The 25547-nt window shown below is 36.2% G+C and overlaps 2 protein-coding genes across 3 annotated transcripts; both read right to left on the bottom strand.

Moving 5' to 3' along the window:
* Nucleotides 1-15435: 15435 nt before the first annotated feature.
* Nucleotides 15436-18320, bottom strand: LOC112166113 (protein GET4). Of its 2 annotated transcripts, XM_024302880.2 has the most exons (6): nt 18083-18320; nt 17704-17783; nt 17497-17575; nt 17037-17247; nt 15781-15880; nt 15440-15701 (listed from the first exon to the last, which is right to left on the bottom strand). In XM_024302880.2, exons 1-5 carry the CDS (start codon nt 18128-18130, stop codon nt 15864-15866), a joined length of 435 nt encoding a protein of 144 aa, XP_024158648.1. In that variant the 5' UTR covers nt 18131-18320; the 3' UTR covers nt 15440-15701; nt 15781-15863. The 2 variants fall into 2 exon arrangements, with proteins under 2 accessions (XP_040375726.1, XP_024158648.1); XM_040519792.1 differs by lacking the exons at nt 17497-17575; nt 17704-17783; nt 18083-18320 and having other exon boundaries at nt 15436-15701; nt 17037-17243.
* A 4950-nt stretch (nt 18321-23270) lies between these two features.
* LOC112165009 (ATP-dependent RNA helicase DRS1-like) lies at nt 23271-24996 on the bottom strand. Its single transcript, XM_040519477.1, has 3 exons — nt 24866-24996; nt 24325-24411; nt 23271-23882 (listed from the first exon to the last, which is right to left on the bottom strand). Exons 1-3 carry the CDS (start codon nt 24936-24938, stop codon nt 23431-23433), a joined length of 612 nt encoding a protein of 203 aa, XP_040375411.1. The 5' UTR covers nt 24939-24996; the 3' UTR covers nt 23271-23430.
* Between the last annotated feature and the right edge of the window lie 551 nt (nt 24997-25547).

Raw genomic sequence — 25547 nt, 5'->3', positions numbered from 1 at the left:
GATACAATGCCACATCATCCAAGCATTGCGAGGATGCCAATAATCCTAATTCAATCCAGAAATGTTTACTATTAAAGATTATGCATAATGGTTTTAATAAATTTTTAACTCAGTTTGGTTTAGTGTGACTTGTCTGTTTTCGATTCCAAAAAGTGTATCCCTATTAAATTGGAAATTCTGAATAGGACCACTGTAATTAAAAAGTATGTGGCAAGACCCGTTCAAAAAAAAAAAATTGTGGCAAGACTAGTATTCATTTAGAAAAGGGAGAACATAGTTGGAGATGGGATAGTCTCAAGAACCCACCAAATATTTAAGTATTACCCAGATTTTATAAATTGTTTGTTATTTTCTAGCTTTGTCCTTATTATACAATTTGTAACCAATAACGCACTCCTCCCTAACTTCACTGTGATGGCCGTCTGCAGCCCTCCCCCACTCCGGCCACAGTCACCACTCCTCCATATATGCCCTGATTATATTTTGTATATTTTGTCTTCTCTTTTGCTCCCAAACCTCTCGGCCACTTGGTTTTTCATTTTATGGAGATGGGCCTTTAATTTCATTAGGTTTTTATACGTATATGCATAGGAGTGGACGATTACAAGCAGTTTAGTCTTGGCAAATGCTTCTTTATGGAGAACATAGTTAGAGATGGGAAATGACCAAAATATTGAAAGTCATGGAAATATCGATTGTTCAAAAACAAAAATATTTCGATGGAAATATCAAGAAAATATCGAATATCGATGAAAATTTTATCAAAATGAATTTTGAATAAAAGTTGTATGATCAATTAAATACTAAAAGTAAAATATCATAAATATGTTAAAATTTATATTGGTACTTGTAAAAAAAAAGGAAAATTTCAAGGATATCGAAGATATTTTAGTCCTTCAATGGGGTAGTATGAACATACTCCACATTCTCAAGTGGAATGGGGAAGTGGGGCTATTGGATATGAGTTTTTCAATTAGGGATTCAAAACAAGAGTAAAATTGGAAAATTAAAGATTAATTTTACATCTCGGTATACTGAGAAATTTGTTGGGTTATTTAGTAGCACTATTTAGAAAAATAATAAGCAAATGAGATAATATTGAAAATATGGAAAGTCACTCCGGTAAAATGATAAATATCATTAACCTTTTTTTTTAGTAAAAGAGGTCATCCCATTATATAATTCAGCAAGCAGTACAAAAACGATCCACCCCTTTGGGGCCGACAGAAAGAACCGTTCCGTAGAAACTACTACAAAGCCACCCATAATAAAAGAGCAAACAAACTAGTAATCTCCTAGCACACCCACCTTTTAGGATTAAGCCCAAAACAAAGAAAAGTAGAGCCCCAAAGAAAATAAATTGATAACGAGGTCTCTCTTTTCTTTGCGATCTCTCCCGCTCAATGCAAGAAAAAAATAGGTTCATCATTCACAAAAGAATGAAGGCCCAAAACTAAATTAAAAATTAAAGACAAAACAACTGGTCCGGCCCAAAACAGAACCCTAGCAGCCCAATACCAGGCCCAACCAAAACACCTAGGGAAAACCCTAGATGAGACTACAGTCAAGCCGCCGCCGCCATACACCAATTGCCGAAGTTTTACAACTGCACTACCACCATCACTGATAGCACCCTCCTGGAGACCATCATCCATACCAACAAGAAACCCAGACAGAAATGGATCCCATTCTAGGAGAAGATAACGAACCCCACCACCATACTCGAAGTCCAATTCCAGCCCGTCATCCACCTCTGTCGGCGAAGGAGAATCGAGAGCACCATCGATCCCGTTGTCCTCCAAAAGAAACAACTGAACCCAGCCATGCCAGAGAGTGCCACCATCAAACGGAAAACCCAGCCTCTTGCAATCCAAATTCCATATCCGATCAGATCCCTCAGCTCTCCAAAGCGATCCAGACATTACAGCCCAGAATGGTTGCAGACACCAAGTGCCGCCATTCGCTTCACCCATGAGCACATCTATGTAGAGCCGGGCAAACGCTAAATCACCATCACTCCCGCCATCAGAAGCTTGAGAGAGAAATTTAGGCAGGTTTCGAAGAAGTGGCCCTCTTCACCACCACAGTTTGGATCATAGGAGGAGGCAAAGCCATCCTTCCAGATCGAAAGTACACATCCTCAGCCAGCATAGAGAGGAGGCAGATGAGAGAGCTCTCTTTCGAGAGTCATGTTTTTCGAATCCCTTAGATATAATTTGATCACATAAATACCATTAACCTAATCCCTTTTCTTCTCTAATAAAAAATCTAGGTTGGCAATAGTTTGAAAATCTTCTAAGTATTCTCTTCTCCCTAACCATGGCAAAGAGACCAGAAACGTCACATTCTCATCGCATATAAGAGGAACGAGAAGAGAAACTCGTGTTTTCAAAAGACAATTCAGAAGCGTCACAAAGTTTCTCAAACCCAGTGCTCCTAATTCGGCAAAGCAGTGGGACCCACAAATACTTCCGAATTCAGCAAAGTAGTGGGACCCACAAATACTCCATTGTTGTCTAACGTCTTGCCTCACAGTCTTTAACAATGGCCGCCCACGGTTGTCTTCCCAGGTTGCAAGAGGCCCCATCTGGGAGGAGTGGATTGATGGGCTAACCGGAAAGTACTGTGCTATTTGGAACCAGGCTGGGATTTGCGATGCTATAATGAGCTTGAAGTATGAGACCAAGTTTAGAAAGGATTTGGTGCTGGTTTTGGCAGAGTTTTGGTGCTCGGAGACTAATACATTCGTGTTTGATTGGGGCGAAACGACGATCACGATGGAGGATGTGATGGTTCTTGGTGGGTTTTCGGTTCTAGGTGAGCAAGAGACTTGAAGTCAGATCATCGCACTAAAAATGACAAAGTATTCAACTTTTAGGCTACAATTTTGCCGTGCAATTGGAGCAACTCTTCTACAATACCAATAACCCCATAATTATTCCAGAAAAAAAAAAAAAAGAATACGAACTACTAGAACAAAAGGAAAAAACTAGTTCAACCAGATTTTGATCGAAAAGAACAATAAGAGAGATCACGCAACTTCTTAAAAAGGGGAGTGGGAGAGAAAAGAAGAAAAGAGGGTGGGGGGGGGGGGGGGGGGGGGGGAGAGAGAGAGAGAGAGAGCACGTAGAGAGAAAAAAAAAAACCCCAATAAAAGCAACAATAGAAGAGAATACAGATAGCAAGACGCAAATAACAACAATGTCCAGACAGGCGATTTCATAACAGGGGACAAAATAGTACTGCGTTCTCAAACACCGGATAAAATTCTTATGCAAGGGATAATGGGATAACATGGTTTATCCTAGAGCTGACTAATGAAAAGGAGTACTCATGCGACACTATAGATCTCTTGCATCAACACCTTACGGTTATTCGATTTGTCATACCTTCGAGGGTCAGGGTTGTCTGGGCATTCGTAAGTCCAGTGAGAAGCTGGTTCCTCACAAATACTACAAGACTTCATAATGGCACGTCCTACCCAGTCCCTATTAGAATGGCCACCCAATACATGACATCCTCTACAAACTATTGCATAGCCACTGCCAACAGTTGTCATCTCCGGGATCAGGATGCGATCCAGGTACGGGCAATCAAATGTCCAGTGTTCCTTGTCCTTCAAGCAAACATCACAAACGTCAAATTCTTCTTCCTCGTCTTCATCCTCTTGTTCTCCTTCTTCTTCTTCTTCTTCTTCTTCTTCTTCTTCTTCTTCCTTTGCTAATTCTTCTCCTTGTTCTACAAGATATTAGTAAAACAACAATTTAGATACATGTATGAAGTACAAAGAAAAACAACACAAAAACTCTGGCAACCAATCTCTGTAATTCCTAAAATAACAGGTAAAGCTAGAAAAACATATTAGCAAAGAAGAGGCCCTTTTACTTTTTAGAATCTTATTCAAAAACTGCAAAACTGAAAGCCACTAGTTCAAGAGTTCAAGTTCAAGCTTAGTAATGGTGGAGTTAATAACCGATTTCCTATAATTTTCTACAAACAAACTTGATCTCTCAGTATAATCCTTAAGAATATTTTCAAATCAAACAAATGTTACAATACTACAAGTCAAAAAGCAAATATTTCAAAATCCAAAGGAACTGAAATTGATTAAGGTATAAAATTAAATTCTTGCACGATTTCTTTCCCTCAAAAAGCATATAGGCTTAGCAATTTCCAAATAATATTCCCCACAAACTGTAAAACAAAGATCAAAAGCATACCATGAGGGAGAGGCATAGCCAGCGACAAGTCGTCAAATTGTTGAGTCAAAGACATTCCAGCAAGCTTCGAGGCTTATGAGCCGGTACCTGTTTGTGGATCCATTGACGACGACAAAACTAAGAAGATCATGATCTTGGAGGTATTCAAAGAGAATATATAATGAAAAGTAGTAAAGTAGAAATCATAAGCCAAATTGGACTAGGGAACACAACCAAACTAGGAACAGGAAACCTAATCAAACTAGAGCAGAGAACAACAAGTCTAGTCTCCTCCGATTATATATATATATATATCTGTGTGTGTGTGTGTTGGCAATCCATGATCAGCTTCTTCCTCTACGACAGAGGCCATCAATTGTAAGGACACTTAAGATGTAGAATTATACAACACAAATGTCCGCTATTTCCAGCACGATAGCCCCTTTCGAACATTAGCTATTCAAAATTCTGGATAAACACTAAGGGCACGTTTACTTACTTGGAATGAAAGGAAATGATTATGGGGTAAAAACATTCCTGCATTTACTAACACATAAAGCAATCGGAATGATTCCGGGTAAAAGAATTCATGCGTTTACTAACACATGAAGGAATCGGAATGGATGTAGGTCCCACCTTCTTATCAAGAATCGATTCCTGAATACTCAGGAATTCGATTACGAAGGGGGAGATGGGTTTAGGAATAATTCTCCGGAATCAATACCGATTCCTTTCTTCTCCCATTCTACTTGTTTCCGATTCATGATTATTTTCCATTCCAAGTAAGTAAACGTGCCATAAACTCTAAACCCCATATCTATGTAGGAAAATATAGGAAAGGATCGTTATGATTGGTGTCGTCAGACTGTTGATCACAGTGGTATGGTGTCTTTAATCTAGACACAACAAGGGAAATCAAATTACTGAAATTGAAGTGACAATGCAAAGGGCTGAGGTTCTATTTATAGACCTCAGCCATTGTACCTCTTGAGTGAACAAGGGTAACTCATTAATAGTTATACCCTTTCATTATAATTATCAGTATTCATGTACCCTTTCAGGATACGTGAATTTCCTTGTTCAAGTGTGTCTTGATGTACCAGTGTTATGGTATATCTCCTCACACATAGCATACTCATTGTGAAGCCACTTAATCACATGATCATATTCTAACATCTCCCACTTGATCATGATGATTCAAGTTTCTAAAGGCTTCTAGGTTCTGGATGTTTTTACTAAGTGTTGCTTGTTTCATCGCAAACACCTTAAACTATCCATCCTAATTTACTTTGGATATCCATTCTGAGTATCATATATTTGATTACCCGGGACTTTCCTAATGTCAGATAATGATTTCATTTACCACGTGTGCACACTTCTGAATCATTTTCCATCTGACCACAACTTATCTCATTTAATAAGTTGGCACCATTCTCATATATTAGGAATTTTAGCCATCCACACCTAATATCAATAGTGACTTTAAAAATCCGCGCTAACCCGAATATTATACAAATTCATTCATGTTGCCTCAAAGTGGATTTTACAGACAAGAAGATTTGTTATAATTTCGTTTCTTGATTAGTGCCCTCTATCTTATTTTCGACCAATTTTAATCAGATAGAGTCATATCAATTGTCACTTTTAGGCGTCCCTAAAATACTACAATGATGCTTACCAGCATGCTTGATCACATCTAGATGACTTTAAACCCTTTTTACAAACATGCTCTCTGAATTTTTTCAGAGTTAACCCTTTGGTCATAGGATCAGCCACCATCTGTTCAGAGGGTATGTAGTCGACCTTTACTTCACCTCTTTCAACTATAACTTGTATATAATGATATTTTACGTCAATGTGTTTTCCTTTGGAACTATTTGCTCCACTTTTAATCAGGTAGATGGCGGACTTATTATCACAAAACACATCAACAGCCTTTTTAGGTATATCTATATTCATATAATCTATGAAACGTTTGGCCCATACTGCAGTACTTACCAATGTGCTACAAGAAATATATTCTGCCTCCATAGTTGATTTTGCAACACATTTCTGTTTCTTACTCAGCCAAGAAACAGCCGCTCCACCAAATAAAATGATGTTACCGCTCGTAGACTTTCTGTCATTCAAGTCTCCAGCAAAATCTGCATCACTATAACAAATCAAATTTAAATCACTTATTCCAAAACAAAGTTTCATATCTTGAGTGCCTTTCAGATATCTCATAATTCTTTTAACGGCTTGCCAATGTTCTTTGCCAGGATTAGATTGATATCTGCTAACTAATCCAACAGCATGACAAATGTCTGGTCTAGTACTCGTCATTGCATACATCAAGCTACCCACAGCTTGAGCATATGGAACATTTTTCATATAATTTATTTCTTCTTCTTGTGTAGGACACATCTCCTTTGTAAGAATCGTTCCCTTACTAATGGGTGTACTAACTGGGTTGCATTCTATCATATTGAATCTTTTAAAGATCTTATCCAAATAGTTCTCTTGGTCCAAGTAGAGCAGTTTGGAATTTCTATCTCTAGTGATTTTTATTCCCAAGACATAGGAAGCTTCTCCCATATCTTTCATCTCAAACTTGGAACCTAAATATGATTTTGTTTTAGTAATCATATCCATGCAATTTTCAGCAAGCAAGATATCATCTACATACAGAGACAAGAGACAAAACTTGTCTTGGCACTTCCAAGTATATACACAGTGATCTAGTCTGTTTATTTGATAACCTATCTCAAGGATAGCTTGGTGGAACTTTAAATACCATTGTCTAGATGACTGTTTAAGTCCATACAATGATTTCTTTAATTTATAGACTTTGTTTTCATGTCTATTTACATGAAATCCTTCCGGTTGAACCATATAGATGTCTTCCTTTAAATCTCCATTAAGAAAAGCTGTTTTGACATCTAGTTGGTGGAGTTCTAAATCCATTCTTGCAATAATTGCCATGAGTATTCTAATAGATTGAAACTTTGCAACCGGAGAATATGTATCGACAAAATCTATGCCAGGTTTTTGCGTATAACCTTTGGCCACTAAACGGGCTTTGTATCTATCTAGAGTACCATCAGCTTTAAACTTTTTCCGAAGTATCCATTTGCAACCAATGGGCTTCCTTCCAATAGGTAGATCAACTAGTCCCAAACTTCATTTTTCTTGATGGAATCTATTTCCTCATTCATGGCTTCTTGCCATTGTTGTGAATCAGATCCATCCATTGCTTCTTTAAATGTTCTTGGGTCTCCCACTAATTCATCTAACTCTTCAAGATTGAAAACATAATGATCCTTCAATCTTTTAGATGGTTCCCTTTTTCTTTTTCGTCTCCCACTGTTTTGTGCATTGCTATCAGGATCAAATGACATAACATCAATATTATTTTGATCATCTATATCCATGTCATTGTTATGATCACCAATATCTATATCTATATCTCCCACTTGATCATGAACAATGGCATGATCACCAAGTTGGTCATGATCAAAGTCATCCTGATTCATTTCTAGATCAGATTCTTGAATTTGTGTAATCACATCAGTAGTTTCTATAAAAACAGCATCTCTGCTTTCTATCAACCCTTTATCCTGGTGATAAAAACGATAACCTATACTATTTTCCGGATATCCAATGAATTTACATTCCAAAGTCTTAGAATTTAACTTATCTCGAAGTGGTTTTGGAATCAAAACATGTGCCTTGCAACCCCAAACTTTTAAGTTTGACAAATCTGGTTTTCTTCCATGCCATAATTCATATGGTGTTAATGGTTTAGCCTTTGTATTTACTCTATTCAGTATGTATGAAGCAGTGGATAGTGCTTCCCCCCAAAAATGAAGAGGCAAGTCTGCATGGGACATCATTGATCTTGTCATCTCCATTAGGGTTCTATTTCTTCTTTCTGCAATGCCATTTTGTTGTGATGTATATGGCATGGTATAATTGTGTCTTATGCCATGTTCTTTGCAGAATTCATCAAAGGCTTCATATTCACCACCTCTATCACTATTAAGAGATTTTATGGGGCTTCCTAATTGAGTTTCTACTTCTTTCTTAAATTCCTTGAATTTTTCCAAGGCATCCGATTTTTGTTTCAAGAAGTAGACATACCCATAATGAGAATAATCATCGATGAAAGTAATAAAGTATTCCATTCCTCTATGAGTCTTAGTTCTCATAGGTCCACATAAATCCGAATGTATAACATCAAGTAGATCAGAAGATTGCCAATGTTTAGAAAATGATTTTCTAGACATTTTTCCTTTGATACATGATTCACATATTTCAAAATCATTCAAATTTACTTGAGGTAACATTCCAATTTTGCTCATTCTGAGCAATTTATTTTTGTTTATGTGTCCTAATCTCAAATGCCATAATAAAGTTGTATTTGATGTAGAGACAAAAATATACTCGGAAGAAATATTTTTATTACTAATAATAATAATTGTGTACATATCATCGATTCTAGTACCCTTGAGTACTATTCAACCTTCCTTACCAATAGTGACTACACCATTTTTGAATCTCACTTCAAAACCCTTCTTTTCAAGCATAGCAACAGAAATAAGATTTCTTCTAATGGTGGGTGCATATAAGACATTTTTGAGAATCACATTTGTGCCATTACACGGAAGCTTGCAATCTCCTTCTCCAAGAACATCTATGTAAGTATTGTTTCCCATGTATAGACGATGATCTCCTTGTGCCTTTTCGTTGATGTTGATGAAAAAGGATTTGTCCTTGCAAACATGTCTTGTAGCTCCGGAGTCGACATACCATTATTCTTCACATTCTGCTATGAGTGCTTCAGAGACTGTCAAAATTAATTCCTTAGGCTTGTCATTGGTCCTTTGACGTCTGGAACATTTTGATCTAATGTGACCAATTTCCCCACAGAAGTAACACCCATATTTTTTGCTTTTGAACTTGAAATTCTTCTTGTTGCTGGTCTTGTGGAGACTATGGTTTTTCCTTTTATTATTATTGTTATATTGCGGTTTATGCTTTTGTGAGTCCATGGCTATTAGGAGGTTGCCTCTATTATTTTCCTTTTTCCTCTTATTCATTCTCACTTCTTCAACTGCTAACATAGCAGGCAAATTATTCATGGGCAACTCTTTTTGACCATAGGTCAAAGAAGTCACCACATGATCCCATGATTTGGGAAGACTGTTGAGAAGTGTAGAAACTTGAATTTGATCAGGAATAGGATGACCAGCATTAGACAAATCCTTTGCTAATACCTCCATTTTGGTAATATGATCCACCATATCATCATTTTCGTTCATACGAGTGTTGTTATATTTCTCAAGCAACAATTGAATGTATGTTTGAGATTTAGGCCCGTATTTTTCATCCAACACATTCACGATTTCTTTGGCGGTCTCATATCCTTCATAGAGAGGAATCAAATCATCTTCCATATGATTGAGAATCGTAGCAATAGCTAATGCATTATCTTCTTCCCATTTAATATAATTCCGAGAAGCGACGGGAGGCCTCTCAGTTTTTAACGTATATAACGTTTTCTCATGGGTAAGTAGATAGGTGATTCTTCTTTTCCACATGCGATGATTGATATTATTGAGCCTCTCTATCTTTGTATTTTCTGCTTTACATTTACTGGCCATGACTCACAATTCTAATAATGAAAACCACAATAATACCACAATAATACAATTGTAGTACAACTGTACTTGTAATGCTGTACGTTTGAATATGTCTAATATATAAGTAATATATAATATATATATATATATATATATATATATTACTTATCTACTGTACGTTTATATTACTTATATTATATATAATATGTGTACTTAATTGTAAATTACTTACTGAGCACAAGATGAATTAAACCTTGTGCAGTCAAACTTCTGTCCGTCGCTTGCTCCACTTATTCCCAACTTATTTCCCCAAATCGAATACCCAGCAAAGTTTTGATCCTCAACCAAATTCTCACCCAAATTCCGTGAAAGGTCAGGTTGATAATAGAAGAAAGAAGTGAAATTGTCTTGAGTTTTCACTTCTGGTATCTTTCTTGGTGTCGATGAATCTGGTTCTGATGGGCGAATGGGAGACCAATTCGACTCATCGTTCTTGTAGATTGGAGTTCTATAGAATTGACGAGGCGAGATGTATTGATTCAATGATAGATCCGTCGGCCTTTGGGTCTGGTGAATACGAAGATTCTCGTCAAAAACTGGCGTCGAGTCCAGACGAAACGATTTGAGGTAAGTTGAATCCGAACCCAAATGCTTCGAATGGTTGTCTTTCGGACCCAGATTGAATGTTTCTTCTTTTCTTTTGAACGACGCATCTTTCTGTTGAAAGGATGCCTGTTTGCAATGGTTCTTGTTGAAACAGGGTTCCTGGTACGGGCGATTACACCACGGCGGGCCTGGAAGATTGAAACGTTTGGGTCCGTTGTTGTCGTTGTAGCGCGATCCCAAACTATTTTTGTACTCAGTATTCAGACGACAAGAATGAATCTTGCAAGGTCTGAAACTTACTCTTCCTCTCAGGTTTGATTCTCTTTTGAACCAATCGTAATTGTTTGAATGCTGTCTTTGTGGACTGTATTTGTATGAATTGCGATTTGATTTCCCTTGCATCACTAGAACTGCTCTGATGCCACTGTAGGAAAATATAGGAAAGGATCGTTATGATTGGCGTCGTCAGACTGTTGATCACAATGGTATGGTGTCTTTAATCTAGACACAACAAGGGAAATCAAATTACTGAAATTGAAGTGACAATGCAAAGGGCTGAGGTTCTATTTATAGACCTCAGCCATTGTACCTCTTGAGTGAACAGGGGTAACTCATTAATAGTTATACCCTTTCATTATAATTATCAGTATTCATGTACCCTTTCAGGATATGTGAATTTCCTTGTTCAAGTGTGTCTTGACGTACCAGTGTTATGGTATATCTCCTCACACATAGCATACTCATTGTGAAGCCACTTAATCACATGATCATATTCTAACAATCTAAGCTCATATTTTCAGAATAAAAGAGAATTTTATAAACCAAAATAAAAAATCAAAAGCATACCAGGAGTGCGGATCTTGTCGTCCTGATCTATGAGGTTGAGGTTGGGCGGCTGGGCTGGGATCGCCAGAGACATTGACTTGAATGCACATTTACGCAAGCGTACGTATCATTGTCAAGATATGGAAATATTATGCCCAAAGTTTATCGTACCACGGGGATTAGTGGCTAACCCACAATCCTTGGGTAATCGGAAATAAAGACACTTAGCAAACAAAGAAAAGAAAACGAAAATAAATAAAAATGTTAATCTAAGACACCAAGCCCGAGCAATGCTCGGCTTTAGTTCTCACCAAAGCCTAATCAAAACTAAGAGCCTAGTGGTGGATATGCACAAATGAGTGGAAGAATTTAATGTTTGGGGGTTGATTTTAACTTAACAAATAATAATGAAATGTAAAGCAATAAAAAATAAAAATGAAATGCAAACAATAAAAATGAGAATGTTGGGTGTTAGGGAGGTTCCTTCACCAAATCTCATGTGTCGGAAGCTAATCTAATGTAGATGCATATTTCCTATTTTGGCGGTAGTCGTATCCAAGGCGGTTCAAGGCTCAAGGACCGAAATTCCCTTTCATGGTATTCCTACTCCGGTTCAAGGGCCGTAGGGACTCACTTGGCATGAATTAGAGCCGGTTCAAGGGTCACTAATTCACATCAAGAGGCGTAGAGATCGAGGAATTAGACTACTAAGCGACCCGCCCGCGCAATCACGCAACGGGTGTAAATCACCATGCTTATAACCCCTCGAATACGAAATTGAAGGTTTCTAGCTTAGGAATTAGAGGGGGTCAAGCCTCTAACTCCATCCTAGACATACTCAAAATACACACCCTAGAGTTGACTAGGCTCCTAGACATGCATTTTAACCCAATAAAAATAGATATAAACATCCATCATATGAAAATTGCATCATTACATAAAATTAAACATCTTTTACACAAAATTTGGGTTAGGGACACAACCCTAAAACCCAACAAGAAAATTACTCACAACCCATAATTATAGAAATCAAAACTACAAAATTCAAAGAGAAAAGAAAAGAGAAGTGTAGGAGAAAACAATGATAGCCACAATTAGCTAGAAAGCCAACATGACTACTCTTGAATTATAACTCCCACAATTACCCAAATCTTGAATCTTGTAGAGGTTGAGCCCTTTGATAGATCCTTGAAGCTTTGTGTGAGTAAATTCTTCAAATCTTAAAATAAAATAGAAAGAAATTAAAGAGGAAAAATGGAGGAGAAGGAGGAGAAAGAGCAGCCCAAAAGGGCTGCCTCTGTTTTTGGGTGTGGTCTGGTGCGGCTGTTGGTTCCCCGTGGTTGCAAAGAGAAAAGGGTATATATATATGGCCTAGGTTAATTAACGTGTGTGTGTGGCTGTTCGTGTACAAGAAGAAAGAAAATGAGAGATAGGGACACGTGGCAGCGGCTGAGAGGAAGGAAGAAAATGAAAAGGAAAATAAAAGAATGGAAAGGAAATGGCTGCACGTGGGAAGAAGAAGAAGGGATCATCCATGCTGACGTCATCATGACGTCAGCAAACTTATTATTATTTTTTTATAATTATTATTATTATTATTATTTTCACTTTTTCCCTTTTTTTTTTTTTTTTCTTTCTTCATCTTCTCCGTCTTCTTTCTTCTCTCGTCGCCATGTAATTCCACACATACTCTCGGAGACAATTGAATTCCGCTCCCTTGATGGCATTGATCACGGTTGACCCGCATTGACTATTTCGTCCTTTTGTCAGAAACTCCAATTTGCTCCAATTTTTGCACCAATTTCTCTCGTTTCCACACAATTCCGCTTATTTTCTACAAAATAGTAAAAAAAGATTAATTACATATTAATTGACATGGGGATTGACTTATTTCTAGTGTTTTAGATATAATTACACGCATATAAATGAGTATAATCAGACGTGGTTTGGTCTGTAGGAGACAAAATTGGGCATGTATGTTAGGGATTCGGTTTTTTATATGCTCATCCCCCGGCCTGCTTTTATACGTGGCACTACTCCACAGCTTGTAAATATGTTTCCCAAATTTTCATCAATTTAATCAACCCTAATTCAGCAAGAAAAGACCTTGCTCTAGCTCTAAAAAAAAAAATCAATCATCTAGGTCATACTTGTCGGCACGCATTTGCGGTACAAATAAAAACTATAAACATCTCAGAAAGCTTATAGAAGCCATTATTGCTGAAAAAAATGCTTGTCATTTATACCCATTGAGTGATGGATGAGGTTACGACAACACACCTTCCTTGAAATCCCAGAGAACAGGCCCAAATAACCCAAACCTGAAGCCCCAAGCAAAAGTATGGCTAGCAGAATGATGAGGACCATGCATCATTTGCAACTGTATCTCCGCCGCTATCTCTAGTGGTTGTCCATTAGAACGCATCTTCGCCAACCTGATCTGCGACACCCCAAGACTAGCCCCACTCGAGTATGCTACTTACCTCCCCGACACCTCCTCGGCACAACTACCCTCTCGATCATTTGTGCAACAGCCACACTGCACCTGATTAATTGAGATCTTCTTCTCAAATCACGAGCAAAGACGGTGACACTGACATTGTCGGCGAAACCAAATATATCTTCCCTAAAAAAAATAGTCACCTAAAGCCAAACTATCCTACCTCGATCTAACTAGATTTAACGCGATTCTTGTCTTACCAAGTCCACCAAGCCACCAACGACGTGAGCAAGCGCCATAGCCAGGCTAGAGGACCACTGAATCCCATCAAAGACGTTGGACCTCTCTGTCATCAACAAATCCTTTGGGGGGGGGGGGGGGGGGCACTTTTTTCAGGGCCAGATTGTTTCAGGGACACCTAAAAGTATTTTTGAATTAAAAAAATTATAAGAAAAAGCCTACAGCGGGTGATTAATTTGGTTTTGTTAAGATACTCTCATGGACTGAGGTGACTTAGTACATTACCCCATCAAAAAAAGAAAAACAATAATGTTTTTTTAAGTGAGTTTTAAAACCACTTTAAAGTAGTTTTGAGAACGGGAATGTGCCAACAGGATTGAAAAGATGGTTTAGGGCTTAAAAGCAAATATTTTTGGGAAGAATCGACTTGCAAGAAGTTAATGAAAGATTCGACTTGAATTGGTTAGTGAAGCCGTGTAGGTTTCTTTCTTTATAAAGCATGGAAAATGAAGGGTGAGAGTTGGAATCTGCCAATATCAGAGTCTAAATATCTTTTAGACACATTTTGTGGATCTTAATGCAATTAGAAAGATCTTGGGAGCAATTTAACCTCTTCATCAAACACTTCAACCCACATAAAATCAATCTTACTAACATAGAGCAATGTGATTGTCTACACTACACAGGAAGTTTCTTTTTCTTGATGACATGCTGCATATTGTCTAACTCTCCCCATGAAAACAGAACCATGGATGAAACTTCTTTCAAAGCTGTCAACCTATGCATAGTATTCAGAGAATATGTTTTCTCCAATATCTCTAATAATACTGATGTTGAGTGTCCTTTTGATTTCAATTCCTTGGATCGTTTTTTGGGGACAAGAAATGAACAGAATCTCATCCCGTACTTAAGTACTAGCAAAACAACAATTACCCACGGATTTTAATCTGTGGGTAATAAGACTTTTTCACACGGATTTCAGTGTGTGATAGCTTTTACACACAGTACACGCACAGATTGGTGTTACCGTGCGGTTTGGAGGGGGGGTAATGCTCATCTCACACGGATTATGTTGTCCGTGTGAAATACTAATGTGGGCCCCACTATAATTCCGTAAATCTAAATTACCAGAATAGAACGCAATCCGTGTGAACAACTCTATTTCACACGGATTTCTGTGTCAAATATCTACCTATCTCACACAGATTTCTGTGTCAAATATGTACTCATCTCACACGGATTATTTTATCCGTGTGAATATTATACGTGGGCCCCACTGTCTTTCCATGAATATAAATTACCGTAATGAAATGCAATCCGTGTGAATAACTTCCTATCTCACACGGATTTCTGTGTCAAATATATACCTATCTCACACAGATTTCTGTGTCAAATATATACCTATCTCACACGGATTTCTGTGTCAAATCCTTTTACCCTAACTCTCACTGATTTCTGTGTGTAAAAGTGATAGCATTTATAAAAAAATAAAAAAAAAATAAAAAATCTGCTAATTAATTAGGAACCACTGAAGATTCTGCATTACTTGAAGAAAAAAAATATAATTCTAAAGATGTCAGTAACAGTTGATAATACAACTTATGAAATGATCAGCGTTTTTGCATATGCCCCTAAATTCGAAAGATTGGTCGAGCTTCTGTTCTGGTGAACTAAAAATCTCCTTTAATTCTCTCTTCACTCCATCATCAGCAAATATAAACTTGCACGAATTTCTCGTTAGCTGAAATATTTCCCTCCTTCCAAGACCTAAGAATTCAAGAAACGGGCATCAGTTGTGAGCTTTTGTTCTATTTTATATTAAATGCACTAGTGACATCAGACATACCAAATGCAGAAGCAGCAAGGTTGTACTCGTTGGAAGTGCTGGTAGAAAAGACCCCAGAATCATCGGTGCAAAGGACCAGAGGACTAGAGGATGCTTTGCACTGTACATACAAACATATTGTTGATGTTATTAATTCTATATATCTTCAAATAATTTGGAATTGATCACAGACCTTATAAAGTTCTATGCAGCAATCTATCAATTTAAACTTTCTTTCAATTCAACTACACATGTTAGAAAAATTAGTATAACGCTTTAATATTCCAAGTAAATTTCATTGCATTCTTGGCATTCCCCCACATATGCAGCATAAATATTAGATGAGCTTGTGTTCATAAACTACAGTATCATTCCCCTACTTAAGGACTACAATTTCTATGCTTCCTACTAAGGACACAGTGAATACTGCAGTTTTCTTGCAGCTGAAACCATCTTAAGCTACTTTAAAAACATTAGTCACAGATATTCTAAATTACTTGTTACCCAAGCCCAATTTGAAACCAATATTCTTCTTTTCCTCCTTGAACACATTGTAAATCTAGCAATCCATTATGGATCAAAACCAAGCACCAACATATCCTTAAGGAAACGGAAGTGTCAAGGGCAACATAAATATTATCCAAGTTTCAGTTGGTACAATCTGTTCTATCCACTAACCCCACAAAATGTCAAGCTCCCTCCTAGCATCTGCAGTAAGTTGGAGAAAACTTGGAAAAACTTGTTACTGGGTTCTACTCCCTTGAATTATTATTTTCTTTTTGTTTTTTTCTTTTTTAATCAAAAGTTTAGACAACTGGGGACAAACGTTTATAGAAAAAAGAAAGAAAGAAAAAGATCAAAGTACAAGGACAAGAAGTCCTCAGAGCTGAAAAAAATATATATATCAAAACAAGAACACTAAACAAGACACTACCACTTTCCAAATTAGTAGCAAGGCCGGAAGGTTTTAATAGTTTATCAAAGGATGCCTCCTTTGCTAATTGTTGTAGTACCTGGAACCAGGTAGTTTATTGCCTTTTCTCAAGCAAGTAATGGAAATCGACGGACCATTAGACTAAGCTGGTAAAGTTAAATGAATGTTCAGTTCCTTCGAATCAGTTACATGTTAAGGTCAATGATTTTGTAACTGGCCAGCAAGTAATGGAAATCAAATCAATTACATGTTAAGACATCTTACTGCTCTCCCCCTCCATAACCTTTTTATAACAAAACAAGTGGTGTCATTGCCAAAAAAAAAAGGTGAAGGGATAGAAGACCTGTTGGCGAGCAATGTAATCGGCCTTGATGGAAGAAATAGACTGAAGGAGCTCCGGCAGAGGCAACAGAGAAGAGGGAAGGATGGACTGGAGGGAGGCGGTGCTTGACGCTGGAGGCGAGCAACTGACCGAGGGTTTCATCGTCATAAGGGCATCTCGCTTTGACAAGTGTATCCACAAACAAAGCAGCTAACTCTGCCCCACACGTAACCTGAAATTTGTTTTCACACATACAGCATCAATACCTGGGATTTCTTTTCTTTCTGTGTATAATTCATATAAGAACTGTGACACTTCCAACACAGGCGTAAAACTTAATCAGTATGCAGACAAGCCTAATTTGAATTCTCGAAGATTGATTCATTCTTTACTAAAAATTCAATTAATTAAGAACATTGAAGTTTAAATTTTATCATTGCTAGAGTAACTGGTCCTATAAGAAGAACTACAAGAGCATAACCTGCCCATGTTTCAACTGGATGCATGCACCCGACTGAAGAATATCTAAAGCTTCAGTATACCTCTGAGCAGCTACATATCTGCAACAAAACAAGCATATACTATCAATGCGCATGCCTATCACAATGACCTCCAAAAAGCAAAAGAACAATAAATGGACTTCTCAACAGCCATGCTGAGAGTTCAGTCCAATACGCATAGTAGTTACCTCGCACTAATAGATTTGTACAGCTGCTGAGCTCCATGGTAGTTACCTTCCTCTACAACTTTCTCAAATTTCTCAATTTGCTGCACAATAAATCTCAATCAAATCTTTTCTCAATTGAATCTCAATGATCAAAGTGAGGCTGCATTTTTGATTCGTTACTTCAAAGTACAGGAAATCTCAGGAATCAAAATTCTTTTCTTTACAGTTCGTAGAACAAAAACAACTAAACAGCACGAAATTCCTCTAATTCAGAAACCAAAACACTAATCCTGATCAAAATAAATCAATACGTTTTGGAAATTCGGAGAATCAAAGATTCGATCTTTTTCATGAAATTGTGGAATCGAGTACTGAAAATTCGAACTCAGGTTTGATTTACCTCTTGGGCTGGAGGCAGTGTGCCTCTTTTGGCTCTCTCCTTCGACATGCTCTCGTTTTTTTTCTGGGATTGCAGAGTTCAAATTTCACAGACAGATTATTGTAGCTGGAGGCGGTGCTTCCAGACCTCTGATAAGGCTAAATCGATTTGGGGGAGAAGGACATCGATACGCTTTAGGGGTGGGGGAGAAGGAGATGGATCGATATGCTTCAGATTTGGATCAATTTGCTGGTTATAAGCGGAATTTCCACGGAAATCCGTGTGAAATACATTTACTACTGATATCCGTGTGTATGAGATACATAATCCACGGAAATCAGTGTGTAATACTACTAGGGGAGGGAAATTGAATTTGTTCCAAAAAAGTGAGCGGGAAAAAATTTACCACGAAAATCCGTGTGAGATACATATATATTTACCACCACTATTCGTGTGTATTTATCTCAGTACTATATAATTGTCATGTTAATTATTGTTTACACGGAATTCTGTCTCTATTCTATTTTTTCACACGGAATTTAGTAGCTAATTTTTCTTTTCACACAGATATCTGTGTCTACATTTCACACAGATATTCGTGTGTTACTCATTTCATAGAGAATTCTGTATTAAAAACTTATTGTAAGGGAATTCTGTAGCTAATAGAGTTTTTCACACGGAATTCTGTAGCTAATAGAGTTCTTCACATGGAATTCTGTAGCTAATGGTTCTTTTCACACGGATTTCCGTCTTAACATTTCACACAGATATCCGTGTGTGTTACTCATTTCACACAGATGTCTGTACCAAAAACCGGTCAACCCTTTAAACGCTTCTACTTCCCTAAGGGGAGCCGACCCTTGAGGAGATAAAATTTCAGAAATTTTTACATTAGTTAATATAGCTTCTACCCATGAGAGCATGAGAGTTTATAGATCAAAAAAATAAGTTACAAGTGAACGGTTATGAACATATTAGTTTTCTGTAGTATTTAAAGTTTAGGGTTGACCTACTAGATCGAAACCCAAACGACGACAAAAATAGCTGAAATTTTGAACACAACCATTTATTCTTATCATGATAACATCCTACGGTCGATTTTGATAAAGTCTATTTCCTACGCATTGTTGCTTATGAAATGTATACTTTTCATTATAACTAATAAACTAGTTATACCACATTAGTAGACATATAAGAATTTTGTGCCATACATGTGATAAAAATTGAAAGTTGATAAATTTGACATTACCCATCTATTTATAGAGTATTAATAGGTATGGTGTAAAAAAATTTACTCAATCCGCCGTTCTTTCAATATCAAATAAAGTGGTTAACCTTATATACACATATACTTCTCTAAGGGGAGTAAAACCACGAGGAGATAAACTTTTCAAAATTTTTACATTATTTGGTATACCTCATATTCATGAGAGTATGAGAGCTGACAGATCGAAAAAATAAGTTGCGAATGAGCGGTTATGAACATAGTAGTTTTATGTGGTATTTAGGGTTCAGCGTTGATATAGTAGATCGAGACCTAAACGATAACAAAAATAGCTGAAATTTTGACCATAACTATTTATTCTAATCATGACAACATCCAACGGTCGATTTTGATAAAGTCTATTTCCTACGCATTGTTGCTTATGGAAGGTATACTTTTCATTATAACTAATAAACTATTTATACCACATTAGTAGACATATAAGAATTTTGTGCAATCCAAAAAATAAAAATAAAAAATTAATAAATTTGACATTACTCATCTATTTATAGCGTATTAATAGGTACGGTGTAAAAAAATTAACTCAATCCGCCGTTCTTTCAATATCAAATAAGTGGTTAACCTTATATACACATATACTTTTTCACACGGAATTTTGTAGCTAATTGTTCTTTTCACACCGATATCCGTGTGAAAAGGTTTTAGTTTTTACACAGACATCAGTTACTGTTGTTTATTCACACGGATTTCTGTGTGTAGTCTTCTTTTTCACACAGAAATCCGTGTGTATTACTCATTTCACACAAAAATCTGTATCAAATACTTATTATAACGCAAATCTGTCCCTCCGTAATTCACATAACAAACAAAATTAATGATCCCGAAATAAACTAATTTCGGATTTTCACACAAAAATCAGTGTGCACACAGATATCCGTGTAAATATATTTTATCATTTACACTGACATCTGTTACTATTGTTTATTCACACGGATTTCCATCGATATTGTTATTGTATAAATCACTGTAGGGCTCAATTATGTTCTTTTCACACAGATATCTGTATCAAATACTTATTGTAACGGAAATCCGTCCCTCCATAATTCACATAACATCAAAAATTAATTATTTCGAAATAAACTAATTTATAATACGTACAGAAATCAGTGTGAATTGATTTTCACACAGATATCCGTGTGAAAATGTTTTAGTTTTTACACAGATATCTGTGACTGTTGTTTATGCACACGGATTTCCGTTGATATTGTTATTGTATAAATTATTGTGGGCCCGATTATGCTCATTTCACACGGATTTCTGTTAGTATTTCTATTGCACACGGATTTCTGTGGCTTTTAACTATAGTAAATCCGTGTGTATTGTTATTTTGCTAGTAGTGGGATATCGTGTGAAAATGTTTTAGTTTTTACACAGACATCTGTTACTATTGTTTATTCACACGGATTTCTGTGTGTAGTCTCCTTTTTCACACGGAATTCTGTAGCTAATTGTTCTTTTCACACGGATATCTGTGTCAACATTTTCACACGGAAATCCGTGTGTATTACTCATTTCACACAGAAATCTGTATCAAATACTTATTGTAACGGAAATCTGTCCCTCCGTAATTCACATAACAAAAAAAAATTAATGATTCCGAAATAAACTAATTTCTAATACGTACAGAAATCAGTGTGAATTGATCTTCACACAGATATCCGTGTAAAAATATTTTAGCGTTTACATAGACATCGGTTACTACTGTTTATTCACACGGATTTCCGTTGATATTGTTATTGTATAAATTACTGTGGAGCTCAATTATGTTCTTTTCACACAGATATTTGTATCAAATACTTATTGTAACGGAAATCCGTCCCTCCATAATTCACATAACATAAAAACTGAACGATTTCTCAATAAATTTAGCATTACCCATCTATTTATAGTGTATTACTAGATATTGTGTAAAAAAATTAACCCGATCCGCCGTTATTTTGACATTACATAAACCGGTCAACCCTTTAAACGCTTCTACTTCCCTAAGGGGAGCCGACCCTTGAGGAGATAAAATTTCATAAATTTTTATATTAGTTGATATAGCTTCTACCCATGAGAGCATGAGAGTTTACAGATCAAAAAAATAAGTTACGAGTGAGCGGTTATGAGCATATTAGTTTTATGTAGTATTTAAGGTTTAGGGTTGACCTACCAGATCGAAACCCAAACGATGACGAAAATAGCTGAAAATTTTAACACAACCATTTATTCTTATCATGATAACATCTTACGGTCGATTTTGATAAAGTCTATTTCCTACGCATTGTTGCTTATGGAAGGTATACTTTTCATTATAACTAATAAACTAGTTATACCACAGTAGTAGACATATAAGAATTTTGTACAATCTAAAAAATAAAAATTAAAAATTGATAAAGACCACATTACCCATCTATTTATAGCGTATTAATAGGTATGGTGTAAAAAAATTAACTCAATCCGTCGTTCTTTCAATATCAAATAAAGTAGTTTACCTTATATACACATATACTTCCCTAAGAGGAGTAAAACCATGAGGAGATAAACTTTTCAAAATTTTTACATTATTTGGTATACCTCATATTCATGAGAGTATGAGAGTTGACAGATCGAAAAAATAAGTTGAGAATGAGCGGTTATGAGCATATTAGTTTTATGTGGTATTTAGGGTTAAGGGTTGAAATAGTAGATCGAGACCTAAACGATAACAAAAATAGCTGAAATTTTGACCATAACTATTTATTCTAATCATGACAACATCCAACGGTCGATTTTGATAAAATCTATTTGCTCCACATTGTTGCTCATGAAATGTATACTTTTCTTGATAACTAATAAAGTAGTTATACCACATTGGTAGACATATAAGAATTTGGTGCGAACCAATAAATCAAAATTGAAAATCAATAAATTTGACATTACCCATCTATTTATAGTGTATTAATAGATATTGTGTAAAAAAAATTAACTCAATCCGCCGTTATTTCGATATCAAATAAATGGTCAACCTTATATACACCTATATTTTTTCACACGGAATTTTGTAGCTAATTGTTATTTTCACACAGATATCCGTGTGAAAAGGTTTTAGTTTTTACACAGACATCAGTTACTATTGTTTATGCACACGGATTTCTGTGTGTAGTCTCCTTTTTGGCTTTTTCACACGGATTACTGTGTCAACATTTTCACACGGAAATCCGTGTGTATTACTCATTTCATACAGAAATCTGTATCAAATACTTATTGTAACGGAAATCCGTCCCTACATAATTCACATAACATAAAAAATTAATGATTTCGAAATAAACTAATTTATAATACATACAGAAATCCGTGTGAATTGTTTTTCACGCAGATATCCGTGTGAAAATGTTTTAGTTTTTACACAGATATCTGTGACTGTTGTTTATTCACATGGATATCCGTTGATATTGTTATTGTATAAATTATTGTGGGCCCCATTATGCTCATTTCACACGGATTTCTGTCAGTATTTCTATTTCACACGGATATCTGTGGCTTTTAACTACAGTAAATCCGTGTGTGTTGTTATTTTGCTAGTAGTGCTTCCAATGTACTAATGTACTACTGAAACTTGGGCCCACTTAGCTTATAGTCAATTTTTATCAGTATACTCTTTTTATGGTCAAATCAAAGATCAACATACCAATTTCAAAACAAGGAGCAAGAGACTTGAAGTCAGATCATCGCACTAACAATGTACAAAGTATTCAACTTTTAGGCTACAATTTTGCCTTCGACAATACCAAAACCCCATAATTATTCCACAAAAAAAAAAAAAAAAAAAAGGAACTGAGAGAACAAACCAGATTTTGATCGAAAAGAACAAAAAGAGAGATCATGTATATTCTCAAGAGAGAGAGAGAGAGAGATCACGTAGAGAGAAAGAGATCACCTCAATAAAAGCAGCAGTAGAAGAGAATACAGTTGGCAAGAAATAACAATTCGGTACAATAACAATGTGAAGATAAGCGTTTTCATAAAAGGGGGCACAAAAGTACTGTGTTCTCAAACACTGGATAAAATTCTGATGCAAGGGATAACATAGTTTATCAAAGAGCTGGCTAATGAAAAGAAGTACTCATGCGACACTATAGATCTCTTCCATCAACACCTTAAAGTCATTCGAATCGTCATACTCTCTGGGGTCAGGGTTTTTTGGGCATTCTGAATTCCAGTGAGAAGCTGGTTCCTCACAAATACTACAAGACTTCATAATAGCACGTCCTACCCAGGCCCTATCAGAATGGCCACCCAACACATGACATCCCCTACAAACTATTGCATAGCCACTGCCAACAGTTATCGTCTTTGGGTTCGGGATCCGATCCAGGTACGGGCAATCAAATGTCCAGTGTTCCTTGGTCTTCAAGCAAACATCACAAACGTCAAATTCCTCTTCCTCTTCCTCTTCCTCTTCTTCTTCTTCTTCTTCTTCTTCTTCTTCTTCTTCTTCTTCTTCTTCTTCTTCATCCTCCTCCTCCTCCTCCTCCTCCTCTTCTTCTTGTTCCTTTGCTGATTCTTCTTCTTGTTCTACAAGAAATTTGTAAACAACAGTTTAGATACATGTATGTAGTACAAAGAAAACAAAACAAATACTCTGGCAACAAATCTCTGTTCCTAAAATAACTGGTAAACTAGAAAAACATATTAGCAAAGAAAGGCCCGCCCTTTTACTTTTTACAATCTTATTCAAAAACTGCAAACTGAAATCCACTACTTAAAAGAGTTAAGAGTTAGAGTTCAAGCTTAGTAATGGTAAAGTTCTACCGATTTCCTAAATTTTCTACAAACCAACTTGATGTCTCATTAAAATCCTTAAGAAGTATTTTCAAATCAAACAAATGTTACAATACCACAAGTCCAAAAGCAAATATTTCAAAATCCAAAGGAACCGAAATTGATTAAGGTATAAAATTAAATTCTTGCACAATTTTTTTCCCCACAAACTGTAAAAGAAAGATCAAAAGCATACCATGAGGGAGAGGCAGTGCCAGCGACAAGTAGTCAAATTGTTGAGTCAAAGACTTTCCAGCAAGCTTCGAGTCTTTTGAGCCGGTACCTGTTTGTGGCTCCATTGACGAGGACAAAACTCAGAAGATCATGATCTTGGAGGTATTCAAAGAGAATATATAATGAAAAGTAGTGAAGTAGAAATCATAAGCCAAATTGGACTAGGGAACACAACCAAACTAGGAATAATCATTTATATATATATATAATGATATTTATATATGTTGGCAATCCATGGTCATCGGCTTCTTTCTCTAAGACAGAGGCCATCAATTGTAAGGACACTTAAACCCACAATATTGGACTCGACTACCGTGCATGTATATTGGCCACACAAGATGTAGAATTATTTTGTGTTTCTGTCAGCTATTTCCAGCACGATAGCCTTTTGCACATCAGCTATTCAAAATGCTGGATAAACGAGTGTTTAACCCTATATCTTATATTTAAGCTCATATTTTCAGAGTAAGAGAATTTCATAAATAAATAAATCGAAAGCATACCATGAGTGCGTATCTTGTCGTCCTGATCTATGAGGTTGAGGTTGGGCGGCTGGGCTGGGATCGCCAGAGACATGGTTTCGTCTGTGAGAGACAAATTGGCTCGCCCAAAGTTGTGTGTGTTAGGGATTCGGTTTTTCATATGCCAGCCTTTATTAGGTGGCATTACTCCATTGCTTGTGAATATTTGGCAAATATTCACAAATTTATACTATTTTTCTACAAGAGATTATTCTTTTTTTGTATTTCCTTAAATCACAAAATATTTTAATTATTAATTTCTGATTGAGACTAAAAATGTCAAATCATAAATAGCAATGAAATATGAAAATTGAAAGTTTTTGTCTAATGAGGACCACTAAAATAACGAGTAGTTGATGACTTTTGCATTGAACTCACTTTTAGATTACATTTCAGCAAATCAATCCTTAGATTTTCAGAAATTTATGTGTGGATCATTTATGTAATTTTTCAACTAAATTAAAAATCGTTCAAACATTCATAATCGTATATCACTTAACTAACTAAATTTTACATTTATATTTCAGTTAACTCATTGTCGTTAATTCTACCAATAGAAGCCGTTAAAATCAAGGATATATTTGTCTAAACACTAAAAAATGCATTTTAACCTTGAATTTTTTTTCTGAAGAAAAAATGACAAATATTTTTTGCAAATTATATT

This window comes from Rosa chinensis, chromosome 5, assembly GCF_002994745.2.
Source record: "Rosa chinensis cultivar Old Blush chromosome 5, RchiOBHm-V2, whole genome shotgun sequence".
In the NCBI taxonomy this organism is placed as follows: Eukaryota; Viridiplantae; Streptophyta; class Magnoliopsida; order Rosales; family Rosaceae; genus Rosa; species Rosa chinensis.
The sequence above is the reverse complement of the archived record's forward strand: the minus strand, read 5'-3'. Positions and strand labels throughout refer to the sequence as shown.